The sequence below is a fragment of the Marmota monax genome, unplaced genomic scaffold (assembly GCF_021218885.2).
Source record: "Marmota monax isolate L192 unplaced genomic scaffold, Marmota_monax_Labrador192_F-V1.1 WCK01_AAM20220418_F8-fsc00017, whole genome shotgun sequence".
NCBI lineage: Eukaryota > Metazoa > Chordata > Mammalia > Rodentia > Sciuridae > Marmota > Marmota monax.
The window spans coordinates 24,722,724-24,740,837 of NW_026695241.1; the positions used below are offsets into that span (position 1 = coordinate 24,722,724).

The 18,114-nt window shown below is 39.2% G+C and overlaps 1 protein-coding gene across 1 annotated transcript in view; it reads left to right on the plus strand.

The window, feature by feature from the left end:
* Positions 1–301: 301 nt before the first annotated feature.
* Rpgrip1 (RPGR interacting protein 1) overlaps positions 302–18,114 on the plus strand; it is a 62,846-nt gene continuing 45,033 nt past the window's right edge. The window contains exons 1-7 of the mRNA XM_046441061.2: positions 302–374; positions 4,689–4,821; positions 8,295–8,418; positions 8,482–8,638; positions 10,633–10,737; positions 11,150–11,357; positions 13,897–14,002. Of these exons, the coding sequence (XP_046297017.1) occupies positions 302–374; positions 4,689–4,821; positions 8,295–8,418; positions 8,482–8,638; positions 10,633–10,737; positions 11,150–11,357; positions 13,897–14,002 (906 nt within the window). The remainder of the gene's footprint in view (positions 375–4,688; positions 4,822–8,294; positions 8,419–8,481; positions 8,639–10,632; positions 10,738–11,149; positions 11,358–13,896; positions 14,003–18,114) is intronic.

Here is an 18,114-nt window from a genome sequence, read left to right on the forward strand (position 1 = left end):
TGGTTTCCAGGCTGAGCATTCACCTGAAAATTGATGCAATATGTTCTATAATCAGAAAAAAAATTGACTTTAATTTTGAATTAAAAATGTCATTAATACTCAGTGCATGGTCTTATTCTTAGAGTTGTCCACATCAGGTAAATATGACTACGATGTATCATATACCATCATGAAAGTGCTGAGAAACTCCTGCTACAACTTGTACAGATTACAGAAGTCACCCTAAAGTTTTCTCTAATTGGCTGAACTTTCCCTCTATTTTGTGTCCTCTGGAATCTCTTACAACTCGAGAGCTGACATGATGTCACATGTGGTGAAACATGCATCAGGGTTTCTGCTGGTCAGAGACATGGACTCAATACCTCTGTCAAAAGGTAAATCTAATGCCTGGGGACAGATTTTTTGAGAATTAAAACAACTTTAAGTCTGCCATTGTGGAAAATTTTGCTAGTCTTCACCATGACTGCTTTGCTTTCAGTTTTCTCTTCAATCTTTCAATACCTGTTCTTAAAATAGTTTTTTTTTTTTTTTAATATTTATTTTTTAGTTTTCGGCGGACACAACATCTTTGTTTGTATGTGGTGCTGAGGATCGAACCCGGGCCTCACACATGCCAGGAGAGCGCGCTACCGCTTGAGCCACATCCCCAGCCCCTTAAAATAGTTTTTTATTTTAATGTTTTTTCTTCCTTCCTTCCCCCGCCCCTTTCTTTTCTTTTGCATGTATGTGGGGTGGGAGTACTAACAGGAATTGAACTCAGAGCCTCGTGTACATGCTAGGGAAGAAAATTCTTATAATAAAATTTCTATGTTACCAAAAGTCAAGAACAAATTAACATGTTTCACACATTTATGCATATGATTAGTCTATCAGTCCCACTAAGCAGTAGTAGATAAGATGAAAGGGTTCTTCCTGATCAGAGCTTCTTCTACACAGGCCTAAGATATTTTTGTAAATTTGTTACTTCTCTCCCACCATTCAATCCTAATCATAGCTATAGTTGATACTATTTTCACTTATATATGTTTTTATCAAGGATAGGGCACTGTGTATACTGCCCACAGCTGTATACATGGTACACCCACTTTGGAAAAAGGGTTGGCATTATCTAGTACTGTTGAACTGGGTATGAATTTGCAGGAATTCTTTCACCTGTGTACAAGCAAACATGTATCAGAATATTTATAGCAGTATTAGTCATAAGAGTAAAAAATAGGAACAACTTAAATGTCTAATAATCAGAAAATGAATCTATATTGATATGTATTTGTAAAATGAAATGATAGTAGGCCATCACGTGTGGTGGTGTATGCCTTTAACCCCAGCAATTCAGGAGGTTGAAGCAGGAGGATTACAAGTTTGCAGTCAGCCTCAGCAATTTAGCAAGACCCCATCTCAAAAAATAAAAAGTGTTGGGAGTATAGCTTGGTGGTAGAGCACTCCTGGGTTCAATCTCCAGTAGTACAAGAGAAAAAGAAGACGGAAAAGGAGGAGAAAAAGTAATAATAGCAAAAAGTGAATAAGAATGACTCAGCTACTGTTAACTTGGATGAATTTCAAAAACAATGTTGAGCAAAAGAAGCCATCACAGAAGAGTAAATAAAGAATGGTTTAGTATGTGTAAATATGAAAATCAGGGAAGACTGAACTATGTATTGTTTAGGAATATATATATATATATATATATATATTTATATTTATATATACACACATATGTATATATGATAAATTTATAAAAAGAATTATAGGATAAATTTAAGTATCTTTATAAAATTATAAAGCAATGTAAGAGTTATTACTACAGCTTTTGCAGCAAGGCAGGAATAGGAAGAATAAAGGATTTATAGGGAGTTCTTAGTATACATATTAGTAATGTTCTATTTTTATTTATTTATTTATTTATAAAAGTCAATAGACCTTTATTTTATTTATTTATATGTGGTGCTGAGAATCAAACTCCGTGCCTCACACATGCTAGGCAAGTGCTTTACCACAGAGCTACAACTCCAGCCCTAAAGTTCTATTTTTTTTTAAGTTTGGTGATATGTGTACTTGTGCCCAGCTATATAAACAGGTTTTTTTAAAAAAAATATTTTTTTAGTTGTAGATGAACACAATATTTTTATTTATTTATTTATTTATTTATTTATTATGTAGTTCTGAGGATCGAGCCCAGGGCCTCACACATGTGAGGCAAGCACTCTACCACTGAGCTAAGACTACAGCCCTATATAAACAGTTTTTAAGAAAAATTTACATATCAAGCCTAGTGTGGTGGCACACACCTGTAATCTCTTTGATTTAGGAGGCTGAGATGGATGGTTGAAAATCTGATGCCAGCCTCAGCAACTTAGCAAGACTCTGTCTCAAAATAAAAAGGATTAAGGATGTAGTGACTTGGGTTCAACCTCTAGTGCCACAGAAAAAAAGAAAAAGAAATCAACAAAATTCACTCCTTTAAAGTATATGATTCAATAATTTTTAGTATTTCACAGAGGTGTGCATTCACTACCAATATCTAATTTTAGAGTATTTATCACCCTAAAAAGAAACCCTTTACAGGGCTGAGGGAGGGAGGAGAGGAGGAAAAGGGGAAACACGGGGGAACAATATTGGCCAAATTATATTGTTGTATTGTGTATAAATATGAACATGTAATAGCACTTTCTACCATTATGTATAATTATAATGCACCACCAAAAAATATGAGAAAAAAAAAGAAAAAAATGAGAAAAGAGTTTTTTGGGTTTTTTTAAATATTTATTTATTTTTTAGTTTTCGGCAGACACAACATCTTTGTTTGTATGTGGTGCTGAGGATCGAACCCGGGCCGAACGCGTGCCAGGCGAGCGCGCTACCGTTTGAGCCACATCCCCAGCCCCAAGAAAAGAGAAAAGAGTTTTTTTGTTTTTGTTTTTGATACTGGGGATTGAACTCAGGGGCACTCGACCACTAAGCCACATCCCCAGCCCTATTTTATATTTTTTATTTGGAGACAGGGTCTCACTGAGTTGCTTAGCACCATTGTGAGTTGCTCACAGCCTCTTGTTGAGGCTGGCTTTGAACTCCTGTCTCAGCCTCCGGAGCCACTGGGATTACAGGCATGTGCCACAGTGCCCAGCTGGGAAAAGATTTTTAAAAAGAAAGAAGAAACAAGTCCAGAAGTCGAAACAGGCAGATGCCAAGATCTTTAATTTGCATGATAATTTTACTTTGAGAAAAACTTAGTGAGATCCAGCTTTACCTGCCATTTATTTCAGTCCTCTTTGGAAGAAGCTATGTCATTGAAAATTGATACAAAAATGGGATATGTCTAATGTTTCACATGAGAGGAAAGAAACTGATATTTAAACCTCTTATTTATCTATTTATTTATTTTGTTATTTTTCATTAATAGTAAAGTATAATTTAATGACATTTAATCCTCTTAACTCACACTTTTATGTCGAGCTGGGTATAGTGGTGCAGGCCTGTAATATCAGAGGCTTAGAAGGTTTAGGCAGCAAGTTCAAAGCCACTCTCAGCAATTTAGCAAGGCCCTAAGCAACTGAGTGTGACCTGTCTCAAAATAAAAAATAGTAAGGGCTGGGGATATGACTCAGCATCCCTGGGTTCAATCTCTGGTACAAAAAAAAAAAATCATTAATCAGTAATGATGTCAATGATTTAAATATGAGCTCCGTTTTTTTTTAAAATATATCTTTTTAAAGTTGTAGTCAGACACAATACCTTTATTTTATCTTGCTTATTTATTTATTTTTAGATATTTATTTTTTGTTGTAATCGAACACAATATCTCTATTTTATTTATGTGGTGCTGAGAATCAAACCCAGGGCCTCTCATGTGCAAGATGAGCACTCTACCGCTGAGCCACAACCCCAGCCCTGTTTATTTATTTTTATGTGGTGCTGAGGATCAAACTCAGTGCCTCGCACATGCTAGGTAAGAGCTCTACCCCTGAACCACAACCCCAGCCCATGAGCTCTGGGGTTTTAAGGTAATTCCCATTTACGGGGAGATCAGAACTGACACAGGCCAGTGAACTCATGTTGCCCAGGGAGATCTAACTTCTTCTGCCTAGAACAAATAGAGGCTGTATCCCAAAGATGCAATTTGGGAAGAGTTTATCCAAACCTTCAAAAGGAAATGAGATGACTCTTGGTAATCAGGAAAGGTTTTTATGCTTTTCCTTATGAGGGTTTTGAAAATAATCATGGGCACAACCTTGTATAAATTCAAATTATCTACTAAGGAGGAAAGATAGATTAAAAAGAAAGATTAAGGGCTGGGGGTGTGGCTCAAGCGGTAGCGCGATTGCCTGGCATGCGTGCCGCCTGGGTTCGATCCTAAGCACCACATACAAACAAAGATGTTGTGTCCGCTGATAACTAAAAAATAAACATTAAAAAATTCAAAAAAAAAAAAAGAAAAGAAAAGAAAAGAAAGATTGTAGAAAAAAATCCCTACTTGACATTTTTATTGACAGAATGTAATTTGCAGAGAGGAGGTCATCTTGGCTCATGCTGGAAGGGTAGGGGGAATCCTCCAGAGGTCCATTAGTGGTCATGGCACATACTTCCTAATTCAAGTTAGACTCATGCTCTTTGTATAAGATGTGATGTGAGATCTGATGGGTTAAAAAGATTACATTAAAAATGTTTCCAATTACCTTCTTCTGGGACTTTAGGTAAGAATATAAAAACTCAACTACCCTCTACCAAGATGAGCCGACAGGAACTAGAGGACAGTCTCTTTCGACTTCAGGAAGATCACATCTTGTTGAAGGAGCTTTTTTGGAAGCAAAAGGATGAGATCAAAAGGTACCTATAAGCTGGGATTGCGGCTTAGTGGTAGAGTGCTTGCCTGGCACATTCGAGGCACTGGGTTTGATTCTCAGCACCACATAAAAATAAATAAATAAAGTATATAATTTGATTTTTTTTAAAGTACCTACAGCCCTGGCATGATGGCATACACTTGTAATCCTAGCATCTCAGGAGGTTGAGGAAGGAGGATTGTAAATTTGAGGCCAGCCTCTGTAATTTAGCAAGACCCTGCCTCAAAAATAAAATAATAATAATAATAATAATAATAATAATAACAACAACAACAACAACAACAACAATAAAGGCTGGGAAAGGGGCTGGGGATGTGGCTCAAGCGGTAGCGCGCTCGCCTGGCGTGCGTGCGGCCCGGGTTCGATCCTCAGCACCACATACAAACAAAGATGTTGTGTCCACCGAAAACTAAAAAAAAAATAAATAGTAAAAATTCTCTCTCTGTCTCTCTCTCTCTCACCTCTCTCTTTAAAAAAATAAAATAAAATAAGATTATTTAAAAAAAAAAGAAAGGCTGGGAAAGTAGCTCAGTTCAATCTCCAGTCCCATAAAAAAATAAAAATAAAATAAATCGGGGCTGGGGATGTGGCTCAAGCAGTAGTGCGCTCGCCTGGCATGCAAGTGGCCCAGGTTCGATTCTCAGCACCACATACAAACAAAGATGTTGGGTCCGCCGAAAACTAAAAAAATAAATAAATATTAAAAAAAGAATAAAATAAATCATATTGATTCTTTACTGTGTACAAGCATGTGTAAGTGATTTATGAACATATATTGATGAATTTAATATTATAAATACTATTAACTCATAGCATGAAGGAAGTATTATTATGAGAAAAGAGGACACAAATAGTCAAATAACTTGCTTGAGATTACCCCTAATGAGTAGCAGAGTTGAAAGTTCTTACTCAAAAATATGCCATCTACAGTGACCTTATTGTAGGTTATTGTCTTTCAAAGGTGGATCTCTGGGGTGAAACCTGGAAAGTAATCTAAGATGGGGATGAAGAGAGATAAACAGATGGATAAACAGATGGAAGGATGGGAGTTCTGAAAGTCTACCTCTAAAGACTTTTTGGTTTTTGTTTTTTGTACTGGGGACTGAATCCAGGGGTGTTCTACTACTGAACCACATCCCTAGTACTTTTTATTTTTTTATTTTTTGGGGTACTGGGGATTGAACTCAGGGCACTTGACCACTGAGCCACATCCCTAGCCCGATTTTGTATTTTATTAGAGACAGGGTCTCACTGAGTTGCTTAGCATCTCGCTAAACTGCTGAGGCTGGCTTTGAACTCTTGATCCTCCTGCCTCTGCCTCCCGAGCCGCAGGGATTACAGGTGTGTGCCACAGTGCCCAGCCCCATAGTCCTTTTTATTTTATTTTTAAATTTGGAGATAGGGTCTTGCTAAACTACTGAGGGTGGCCTGGAACTTGGGATCCTCCTGCCTCAGGCTCCCAAGTTGAGTAACAGATTACAGGCCTATGCGACTGCATCCAGCTTCCAAGACAACCAGGAACACACCTGTAGTAGGTCAAGCTGGGTTTATTATTCATTACAGTTTCAGAAAGAGAAAATGTATATCATAGAGATCTAAAGGTATCACAATAAATATATTAGATTCTATTACAATATCTGTGCTTTGGTTGAGTGATTCAAAGAAATAGGATCCTCCTCTAAATGCTTCAGATTTTGAGTTATCTGAAGGCAGCCGAGATAGCAGACATGGTGGTACAAATTTGTAAATCCCAACGACATGGAAAGCTGAGGCACCAGGATTTGAGGCCATGCTGCGCAATTTAGCAAGACCCTGTGAGAAATAAAAATGGATGGGGCTGGGTGCAGTGGCAGATGTGTACCACTGCACCCAGCCAGTTATTATTTCTATGTTTATTTATGGATGAGGAAACTGAGCGTAGAAAGTTAAAGTTTCATGCCCACGACTACATTTCTAAATGTCAGAATAGGCAGGCAGTATTGCCTTGGTTGGTTCAGGCTGCCGTAACAAAATATCATAGACTAGGTAGCTTAAGCATCAGAAATTTATTTTCTTAATTCTACAAGCTAAATTAGGGTGACTGTATGGCAGCACTCTGGTGAAGGCTATCTTCCTTGCTTGCAGACTGCCTCATTTTTGCTGTGTCATCACATGGTGGGGCAGAAGGCAGGGGTTGCTGGGGACTGGGACAGGACCCTCCTTCTCTTGTAAGGTCACAGTTCTACCAGATTGATGCCCCCTCTTATGACCTCAATTAGCCTTAATAACCTTGTAACAACACCATCTTCACATACAATCATGTTGAAGTTTAGGGATTTGTGACAAGAATACAATTCAATCTATAGCACAGTGATTCCATAGAATATGATGATAATGGTAAAACTCATGATAGCAAATATCCATAATAGTAAGGTAAGTATCAGTATATACTAGAAACTATAAAAGAGTAATCTTTAATTTGGGACACACATATATAAAGGGAGGTATAGACAAATGGAGCTAAAAATAAATATTAAAATTATGGCCAGGTCTGGTGATGCATGCCTATAATCCCAGCTATTTGGGAGGATGAGGCAAAAGGATTGCAAGTTTTAGGCCAGCTTTGATAACTTAATGAGTAGAGCTCCTGTCTCAAAAATAAAAGGGGTTGGGGATGTAGCTCAGTGGTAGTGTTCCTGAGTTTAATCCCCACTTCCAAACCAAACAAAAAAACTACTTATATCTATCATTGTTTAAAAATTGGTATTTTTATTTGTTTTATGACTATAATTCAGTACAGAATCATATGTATGTGTATATATATATATTTGTGTATATATATACGAATACAAATTATATATGTGTAATTATATATGTATACATACAAATTAAATTATATTACATATATAGATATTAAATGCCTATATACATTTATAAATTATATATGTATAATGTATGTATGTATATAAACACACACACATATATATATATATGTACATATACATTTGGGGGGTACTGGAGACTGAACCCAGGGTGCTCAACCACTGAGTCACATCTCCAGCCCTTTTCATTTTTTGCTTTGAGACAGGGTCTCATCAAGTTGCCGTCTGGCCTCAAATTTATGATCCTGCTGCCTCAGCCTCCTGAGTCTCTCCAACACAGGCGTGCACCATCATGCCCGGCTATATTTAATTTTAAAATAAGTATACATAGAAATACGGTGAAGGAGTGGTCCAATATTTTTTACTAAGATGAATGTGTGATCAATACAATGGAACGGACAAAGATGGACACCATGATGTCCCCTGCCCTCAAGTTACAGGTGTAATCAGGGATAGAAAATTAATTTTTAAGTGTAAATAACCGACCACAGTAGATTAATTAATATCACAGATCAATTCATAATTATGTGTCACCAAATAAGCTGCAGAAACATCCATTATAAAGGAAGAAACCACGTGTTCTATTTTGCCATAGGCTGAGGACGACCTTACTCCGATTGACCGCCTCTGGTCGAGACCTGCGGCCGGATGCGGCAGCGGCGCAGTTCTCAAAGCCCACAAGGCGGCGGCGGAAAGCGGAGTGGCGGCAGCGCTTCCCCGTGCATCAGAGCCAAGCCATGAATCAGCGTCCGCCCGTGCACCAGCGCCAAACCCTGCGCCAGCGCGCCCCGGTGCACCAGCGCCCTCTGACGCAGAAGTTGCAAGCACAGGTTCAGCGTCTCAGTCTGTCTGCTCCGGGTGGTGGCCAGGCTCGGGTCCACGTGGGACGCAGAAGACTCCATACCGCTGGTGGGAGGGTGCCGGAGAAATCTCAAGAGGGTGAGGCTTAGGATCATATCTCCAATAAAACACTGGGAAGGAGTGATGTGCCAGCCACGTTACCCTCCGTGTTTTATCCCTCCCACTTCCCCATGTTGTTCCTTTGTTTGGATGTCTGGATCAAAATTCTCATTTTAGGGGTGGGCATGTGGTTCAGTGGTAGAGTGCTTGGGTAACAAGCAAGAAGCCCCGGTTTGCATTTGCATAACTTCTATCTTCTAGCTCTTTCTGGAATACTGCTGAAAGGAGAATCACACAACAGGAAATGAGAGCTTTGCTAGTGGGTCTGCAACAGACTAGAAAAGAGATGTAGGGAGCAGGGGCTGTGGCTCTGCAGTAGCGCACTTTCCTGGCAGGTGTGAGGCACTGGGTTCCATTCTCAGCACCACATATAAGCGGGGAAAAGCCTATAAACAACTAAAATTAAAAAAGAAAGAAAGAAAAGAGATGCAGATGCAACATTTTGGTCCTACTCAGGTGTGAGGGAAATAATCTTATCAGGGATCCTCCTGCATGTCAGGCTATGTGGCTGAAGAGCAAGGATTTCCAGAACAGTTTGCCTCTAAACCCCAGGTTTAGGGAAGTGGACTCCTTTGAAACCCTGCTCAAATAAATCTAAGTTCCTTCTTCCAAGAAAAATACACAATACACATAGATAAACTTTGCATATGATTTCCATTGCTTCCGAGATTACCAAAGCCCATCACTGACTGTCTAGAATTAGAAGTCAGGCTGCAAATGACCCATGCTGGTTGCAGTGACTCCTTTTCCTATATTCCAAGTGGCTGAGTCTGTGACCTTTCTCTGAACCCAGTGCTGAATCTCCAGAGAAGACACCCCATCTCCATGGGCCTAATTCAGGGATGAGAGCCTAGGGGAAGGAAATCTAAATACAGCATTAATTTAAATTCTCTTATTAGTAAGTACTCATTTGTTTTGATTAGTATAGTCCTATGCTACTCCAAATAACTAAACTTTTATAAAAACATCTGTAAGTAGAAAAATAGAATGAGTCTAAATTACAGTTCCTTGAAACAGTTCAGCTTTTTGGGCACCCATGGTGTATCAGGCACTAGAGATAAAAATGAGATGTGATTAGGCACGCAGTCCCTGCCCTGGATAAGCTTGTACCTTTCCTTCTTCCCATTTACACTCACGCACCTGAGTCTGAAGTCTCACTGACTTAAGAAACCTGTAGTTGAAGGTCAGTGTAAGAGTAAGAAGACCTTCTCCTTTGGGGCCTGTTGTCACATAAGGACTTCCCTCAGGTCTCAAGCCTCCCTGGGTCCAGCAGTTGGTGTTCCAGTTTGAGCATCTGGTGTTCTGGAGGGTATTGCTGTTGTAGGGACAAAGGAGGCAAGGCACCGAAGATAGCAGGAAACAGTTTTATTTGGCTGCAGCCAGGTTCAGAGGGTACAGCCTTTGCTGTAATCAATCAATCCCCTGAACCCCGAGTTCAGGGAGTTTCAGAGTTTTATATCTAGCATGTAAGGGGAGGGGCTCAGAAGTTCACAGTCTGCAGAAGTTCACATAAAAGCAGCTTTTTCTTTCACTGTTCTGGGCAAGTTAACTCTTCAAGGACAACACCTGAGAAGGGGAGAGCTTCATCTCCCCTTTCTTTCCTCCCTCTGCCAGCTGTTACCATGGGCCCATTTGTAACTTATCTTAAAAATGTAGACATCTCTGTGAAGCCCAGCTCAAGGCCAGAGGCCTTGTTTGCACATTTCTTCAAAGTTCTATACTGGATACGTTTGTGAAAAAGTAGTAAGGGGGTATCCAGCACCGGGAGTGCTGGTATCTTCCTGGCCAGTGGCCAAGCTAAACAGGGCATCAGGAAAATAAAAATTTATCCATATTGATCTTTTTCTCAGAGACTCTTTGGCTGACAGTCCCAAAATCAGCCATGGTGAGAATTCCTGGAGAAGCCCAGTTAAGACTTTTTTCTGAGGAGAGAGGGGGTGCCACTTCATTGCATCTTCTGCTTACACTTTCAGGGTCAAGAGACAGGCTGAGCTACACAGCCCCTCCCACATTTAAGGAGCAGGTGACAAATGAGAAAACCAGAGATGAAATAACCAATGAGCCCAGCAGCGAACTGTGAGTTCTTTTCAATTATTTCACACTGTTACCCCTGCAGCTTTAATTGGAAATGCATCATTTAGGGAACAAGTGAATGTTGGTGATTTCTAGCATAGAGAAGATGAACATCAACCCTAGGTTAAATTCCAATTTCAATGTTTAAAAATGGAAAACAAGCATCTCCCTGTCCTCTGAGGAAAGGAAAATAAAGGTCCTTTCCTCAACTGAAGATATTCCCTTTCCCCTTTATATTTTTACCCTTTATGTTATAATTCATTTATGTATCCATTTGGCATTTGAAGGCCATATTTTGTAAGATTATTCTCTACAAGTACCAAGATTACCAAATCTTTTAATGTCTTAGAAATATGACAGCCTAATTCTAAGTCCTATAACAATAATTTCTATTTCTCCCTTTCATGTTTAATGTTCCTAATTCTAACAGAATAATTTCTTTCAACAAAGTAATAATTATGGTTAAACTCACTGGTCTATCCCTGTTTACCAGTGCCCACATTATGGCCAACAATACTATGCAAGTGGAAGAACCACCCACACCTCCTGAGAAAATATGGTCCCAAGATGAAAATTTTGAACAGAGAAACTCATTGGAGTGTGCTCAGAAGGCTGCAGAGCTACGGTAAGAATTTGACTTTCCATGCCTCAAACCATAAGGAATTGGAAAAGCAAGAGATTCTCATTTATATCTTTCTTCCGTCTCAGAGACAAAAAAAGAATGGTTAGGATTAAATTCAACCTGAGAAGTAGACCTGGAGTCCCTCCCAGGTTAAGAAATGAATTAACTTTAAGGGGATGCTTATGAATAATAGATTTGCTGCTTTACTTCATTGAAAGAAAGCTATTTCATCACCAGATAGGAGTTCTCAGCTCTCACTGTGCATCAGTCCCTAGAGAACTTTTTTAAAAAATAGATTTTATTTTTTAGATGTCCTCCTGTTACTGAAGACATTTTTTGTTTTGTTTTTCTGTTTCACACCAAAATTGAGCAGAATATACAGAGTTCCCTCATATACATGTCCATACATATACAATACAGCCTCCCCAGTATCAACATCCCATGCCAGACTGGACATTTGTTACGGTGCACCTACATTAACATATCATTATGACTCAAAGGCTATAGTTTACATTAAGGCTCATTCTTGGTGTTGCACATTCTACAAGTTTGAACAAATGTATAAAGATATATATCCACCATTATAGTATCATACAGACTTTATTCGTTACCCTAAAAATCCTTTGTGCTCAACTTATTCATGTCTCTTTCCCCAAACCCCTGACAACTATTGATCCTTTTACTGTTTCTATAGTTTTATCTCTTTTTCCAGAATGTCATATAGTTGCAACCCTTTCACTTGGTAATATGCATTTAAGATTTCTCCAGGTCTTCTCATGGCTTAATAGCTCATTACTTTTTAATGCTGAATGACATTCTGTTATCTGGATGTACTAAAGTTTATTTATCCATTTAGATACTGAAAGCTATTTTGGTTGCTTCTAAGTTTGGGCATTATTAAAGCTCCTATGCTGCCAGGTGAGGTAGTGCAGACCTCTGATTTCAGCAACTCAGGAGGCTGACACAGAAGGATCACAAGGCCAGCCTGGGCAACTTTTGTAAGACCCTGTCTCAAAATAAAAGACAAAAAGTTCTGGGGATGTATCTCAGTGGTAGAGTGCTTGCCTAGCACTTTCACTCTGTGAAAGGCCCTGAGTTTGATCCTAGTATTGCAAAGAAGAAAGAAAGAAAGGAGTGGAAAGAGAAAGAAAGAGAATGAGAGAAAAGCAAAAAGATGCTACAACATTGTGTGCAGGTTTTTGTGTGAGCACGTGTTCAGTATGGAGATCTTTTAAAACCACAAACCATGGGCCCCACCTCAAAGATTCTTTTGTAATTACTCAGGGGTGGGGTTCTGGCAGTATTTAAAGATCTCTCCAGGTGGCTCTAATGAGCAGCACAGAGGAGAGCCCAAATCCTTCCCAATATCTTTCAAATGATAATGAAAACGAAATCGCCTAAGTTCAGAAATAATCACCCCTCATTTGTCTATATTCACGTCCTCTGGTTTCTCTAAGGAAACAAGTCTTAGACTTGGACTTTCTGGATTTATAAGAAATGGCAAACACCATCATTTAAAAAACATAGAGGCAGAGACAGGAGGATCATGAGTTCAAAGCCAGCCTTAGCAATTTATTTTTTTTCCAGAGAGAGAGAGAGAGAGAGATTTTCAATATTTATTTTTTAGTTTTCAGTGGATACATCATCTTTGTTTGTATGTGGTGCTGAGGATCGAACCCGGGCCGCATGCATGCCAGGCAAGCCCGCTACCGCTTGAGCCACATCCCCAGCCCCAGCCTTAACAATTTAGCAAGGCCAGGCCCAAAGCAATTTAGCCGGACCCTGTCTCAAAATAAAATATAAAAAGGGCTGGTGGTATAACTCAGTGGTAAAGCACCATTGGGTTCAATCCTGGTACCAATTCCACCCCCCCAAAAAAAAAAACCCACAAAAAACAACAAACAAACAAACAACAACAAAAACAGAGTTACAGCTGGGTGCAGTGGCACACACCTATAATCCTAGCAACTTGGAAAGCTGAGGCAGGAGGATTGAGAGTTTGAGGCCAGCCTCAGCAATTTAGCAAGGTCCTAAGCAACTTAGTGAGACCCTGCTTAAAATTAAAAAATAAATAAATAGCCAGGTGCGGTGGCACATGCCTGTAATCCCAGAGATTCGCAAGACTGAGGCAGGAGGATTGTGAGTTCAAAGCCAGGCTCAGCAACTGAGTAAGGGCTTGAGCAATTTAGCAAGACCCTGTCTCAAAATAAAACATGAAAAAGGGCTGGGGATGTGGCTCAGTAATAAAGCACCCCTGTGTTCAATCCATAGTTCAAAAAAAAATAAGCAAAGAAATAAAAACTAGTTACAATGTTTTGTTTTGTTTTTTTCAAAATACAAGAGTTTAAGGTTAGTAGAGTCTCAAATCTCAACTGGCATGAGAGAAAATAGAAAAAAAGAGATTATTTACCAGACTGAACTCCCTGTTCTGGTCTGTTGTGGGAGAGTATGGAAAGCAAGGCATGTGAGAACAAAGTCCTTGCTTTACTGTCAAGGAGCAAAGGTGCTTAACTCTGTTTGCAGAATTATCTTCTTTCTGCAGCAATTCCATTAAAGAGAATGTGGAACTGATTCGACTCAAGAAGCTCTTACATGAAAGGAACACCTCCCTGGCAGTGACAAAAGCACAATTAACTGAAGTTCAAGAGGTGAGTTGCTATCATCCACTGAGCTTTCAAGGGGGGAAAATAGCAATTACTTCAGAAATCAGTATTATTTTCTCCAATTTATATATCGGAGACCACAATTTAGGGAGACTAAGTTACTTGTTTAAGGTCACACAATTTAAAGGTTATATTCAAATGCTATCCTTTGTGACTCACAAACAGTCCATCCTTTTCCCGGTATTTCCCATTATTTCTGTTAGAAGGTTGGACCTTACCTGCTAAGGTGGAATTAAGCGGACTTTACATGTGTCAGGGTTAAGGTCCCAGCCAAAAACAACACCAAAATGTATTAAATTTGAGAGTCAAGAGCAGTCACAGGCATGGCGTGGTTGTGCACACCTGTAATCCCAATGACTCTGAAGGCTGAGGCAGGAGGATTACTAGTTCAAGGCCAGTCTCAGCAATTTAGTGAGTCCCTGTCTCAGTACTGGGGTAGGGGGAAAAAAAAAGCAGTCACAGGGAAGGAATAGAAGTCTGCTTTTCCTAAGCACTGTGTGCTGGATTTTGTGCTAGACAGCTCTGTCCCAGATACTTACAGTCATGATCTCATTTCATGTTGACAACAATGCCCCAGGTAAGTACATTTAGTGGACAAGGGAACTAACTGTACCCTCAAATACAATAAGCAACTTACTCAGGTTGTAAAATCAGTAAGAGGCAGAGCAGGATTTGAGTCAGGCTGGCACCAAAGCTCTTTTCTCATTACCACACATTAGAAACTGATACCTAAATGGCAAAAATAAGGCATCAAAGATCTAAGGAATACTTCAGCAACATTCTTCTATTGACCGAATACGTATTGAATACTAGGACCAAACAAAGCATTGGGATACAACGACTACAACAATGAGTAGTAGTACAGCTCCTGCCTTTAAGGATCTTTATAGAAGAGAAGAACAGCTTATAAACAAGCACAATTATCTATATTCAGGGTATGAGAGGGGATGTAAAGTAGATTAGTCAGACCCACCAGAGGATGGGGTGCATGATCAGAAAGGACTCATAAAGAAATAAATTTGTGAGCTAAATGCTGAAATACTGAAAAATCATTAGCTTGGTAACAAGTGTGCAAGAGAGGAAAGGGCTTTATGGAGTAAGAGTAGAAACCAAGGTACAAGGGTAGAAACATCAGGAACCAGGTCATGGAGTCCATAGTAGGAAGTTAGACTTTATCCTACAAACAATGGGGAGCTGGAGTAGGGTTTAAGCAACTCAGTAATACTGATCAGGATCAGCTTTTTGGCACTGAGGATCGAACCCTGTACCTCACACTTGCTAGGCAAGCACTCTACCACCAAGCCACAACCCCAGCCCCTGATTAACTTTTTTTCTCCCCCCAAAATCCTTTAGCCTTCTTAAAAAGGTCTGAAATATTTTGAAATGCGTTTTAGTAAAGAGCGCCTTTACAAAGCTGTTATAAGGCAGTACTAAGTATGAATTGTGGGCAGTAAGAATATAGATAACTGTTATTAACGTCTATATACCTTTCCAAAATCTTTGATGTCTCAGAAATTACAAGGAAAGATTATTCCAGCAGCATAATGAATGACAGATTGTCTGATACAAACCAGAGGCAAAGATATCAGGTAAAAGACCGCTGCAGGTGTCCCAAGGAAACAGAATAAGGGTCTCAACAGGAATGAGATAGAAAGAGAACTGTGGAGAAAGGAATTTTATTGCAAGAAGCCCAGGAAGTAGAAGAATGGGCTTCTTTACCGAAGAGGAATAAGGGAAAAGGAGAAATGAAAGGCAACTCTTGGATGCCTGGCCTCCCACAGGTAACCAGGTGCTTGTGTCCTCCTTGAAACTGGATCTGGCTAGTTATTACTGCTTAGGTAGGTCAATTCTGATAAGGGCTACAGGATTCTTTTTCTTTTTTGGTATTGGAGATTCAACCAAGAGACCCTCTATCACTAAGCCGCACATCCAACCTTTTTTTTTTTTTGTATCAGGTATTGAACTCAGGGGCACTTGATCACTGAGCCACATCCCCAGCGCTATTTTGTATTTTATTCAGAGACAGATTCTCACTGAATTGCTTAGTGCTTTGCTTTTACTGAGGGTGGCTTTGAACTTGTGATCCTCCTGCTTCGGCCTCCCTAGCCGCTGGGATTACAGGAGTGCGCCACTGTGCCCCACTCCTTTCTATTTTAAATTTTTTTAAATTTTGTTTTGAGATGGGACCTTACTAAGTTGCCTAGCCTGCTCTCCAGTTTAAGATCCTCCTTCTTCAGCCTCCCAAGAAGCTGGGATTACAGCGATGTGCTATCACCTCTGGTGGGCTACAGGATGTTTACAAGGTCTATGTTTTATAGAGTATTATGTATGTCCTTTTGTTTTTTTTCAGTCTAGTTAATTTTGGTAGCATTTAAAGGATGTAAAAATATGGGAAGAAGATAATCTAAAGCTGTATCAGTAAGTGGCTATTTTTATATTTTGGTATTTTTTAAAAAATCCATAATATTTTTTTAAATGCATTTTTTTTAAAGAGAGAGAGAAAGAAAGAGAGAGAATTTTAATATTTATTTTTTAGTTTTCGGCGGACACAACATCTTTGTTTTGTATGTGGTGCTGAGGATTGAACCCGGGCCGCACGCATGCCAGGCGAGCGCGCTACCGCTTGAGCCACATCCCCAGCCCCATAATATTTCTCCATTGCATTGAAGGAGAAAAAGAAAAAGAGAGACTGGGGTGTTTAGTGGTAGAGTACTTGCCTAGCAGGTGTGAGGCCCTGCTTTATGTCCCTAGTACCACAAAACAGCAAAATAGGAAAAAGCCATTCTAAATTAAATTTCCTTACCTTTTTTGATGGTGGGAAATACTAGTAGAAATGATCTGAAATGGTAATTAATCATCCACAGTTTTTGAAAGTGCAGGTTTTGGAATTTGTTTTCCCAAAACCTTTCCAGTTTTGCATTTGAATGCATGCTAAAATAAATTTGTATTCTCTTAATCCCTTGGAAGTGAAATGTAGTGTAAGCAGCACCAACTCCTGTCCAACAGGCTGGGTTAAAGTCCCACCTCTGCCTATAATAATACCTACCTCTCATATTTTTTACAAAGATTAAATGAGATGATATATGTGAAACAATTATAATGCAGATAATTGCAATATAACAACTATATATAACAATTATAATGCAGATAATGAAACATTAATGTATATATAACACATAGTAACTGCTCAACTAATCACATTGTTATTATTATTTTTTTAAAATATTTTTTATTTGCTAATGGATCTTTATTTTATTTATGTATATGGTGCTGAGAATCAAACCCAGTGCCCCACACATGCTAGGCAAGCACAACTCCAGCCCCACAACTGTTATTATGATGAGTGTTTCTTTTCCCTAATATTGAAAAGAGACTGAAGTCTTTCTGAAGCATACTGAGTAAAAACAGCTTCTAGCTTGGGCTGGGGCTGTAGCTCAGTGGCAGAGCGCTTGTCTAGCGTGTGTGAAGGACTGGGTTTGATCCCCAGTGCCATATAAAAATAAACAAATAAAATAAAGATATTCTGTCCATCTACAACTACAAAAAAAAATAGTTCCCAGTTTAAGATTAAACTTTTTCTTGGATAATACACCAAAGACAATGCAAATGTAAATAAATGACATTTTTTCCTTTTCTGTTTGCAGTACTAGGGATTGAATCCAGGACCCCTCACATGCTGAGCAAGTGTTCTACCACTGATTTACATCTCAGCCCTTTTTTAAAAATTTTATTTTCAGACAGAGTCTTGCTAGTGGTCCATGCTGGCCTTGAATTTGTGATTCTTCTGCCCTAACCTTCTGAATAGTTGGGATTACAGGCATGATTGCATGCCTGGCCCCTTCATTTATTTTTTTTTAAAGGAATGGTATAATTGATTATATTCACAGACTTCCTGGCAAGATAGGGCAGGGGGAGGGCTGGGGATGTGGCTCAAGTGGTAGCGTGCTAGCCTGGCGTGTGTGTGGCCGGGGTTTGATCCTCAGCACCACATACAAACTAAGATGTTGTGTCTGCCGAAAACTAAAAAATAAATATTAAAAAAAAAAATTCTCTCTCTCTCTTTGAAAAAAAAAAAAAAGATAGGGCAGGGGGAAAAC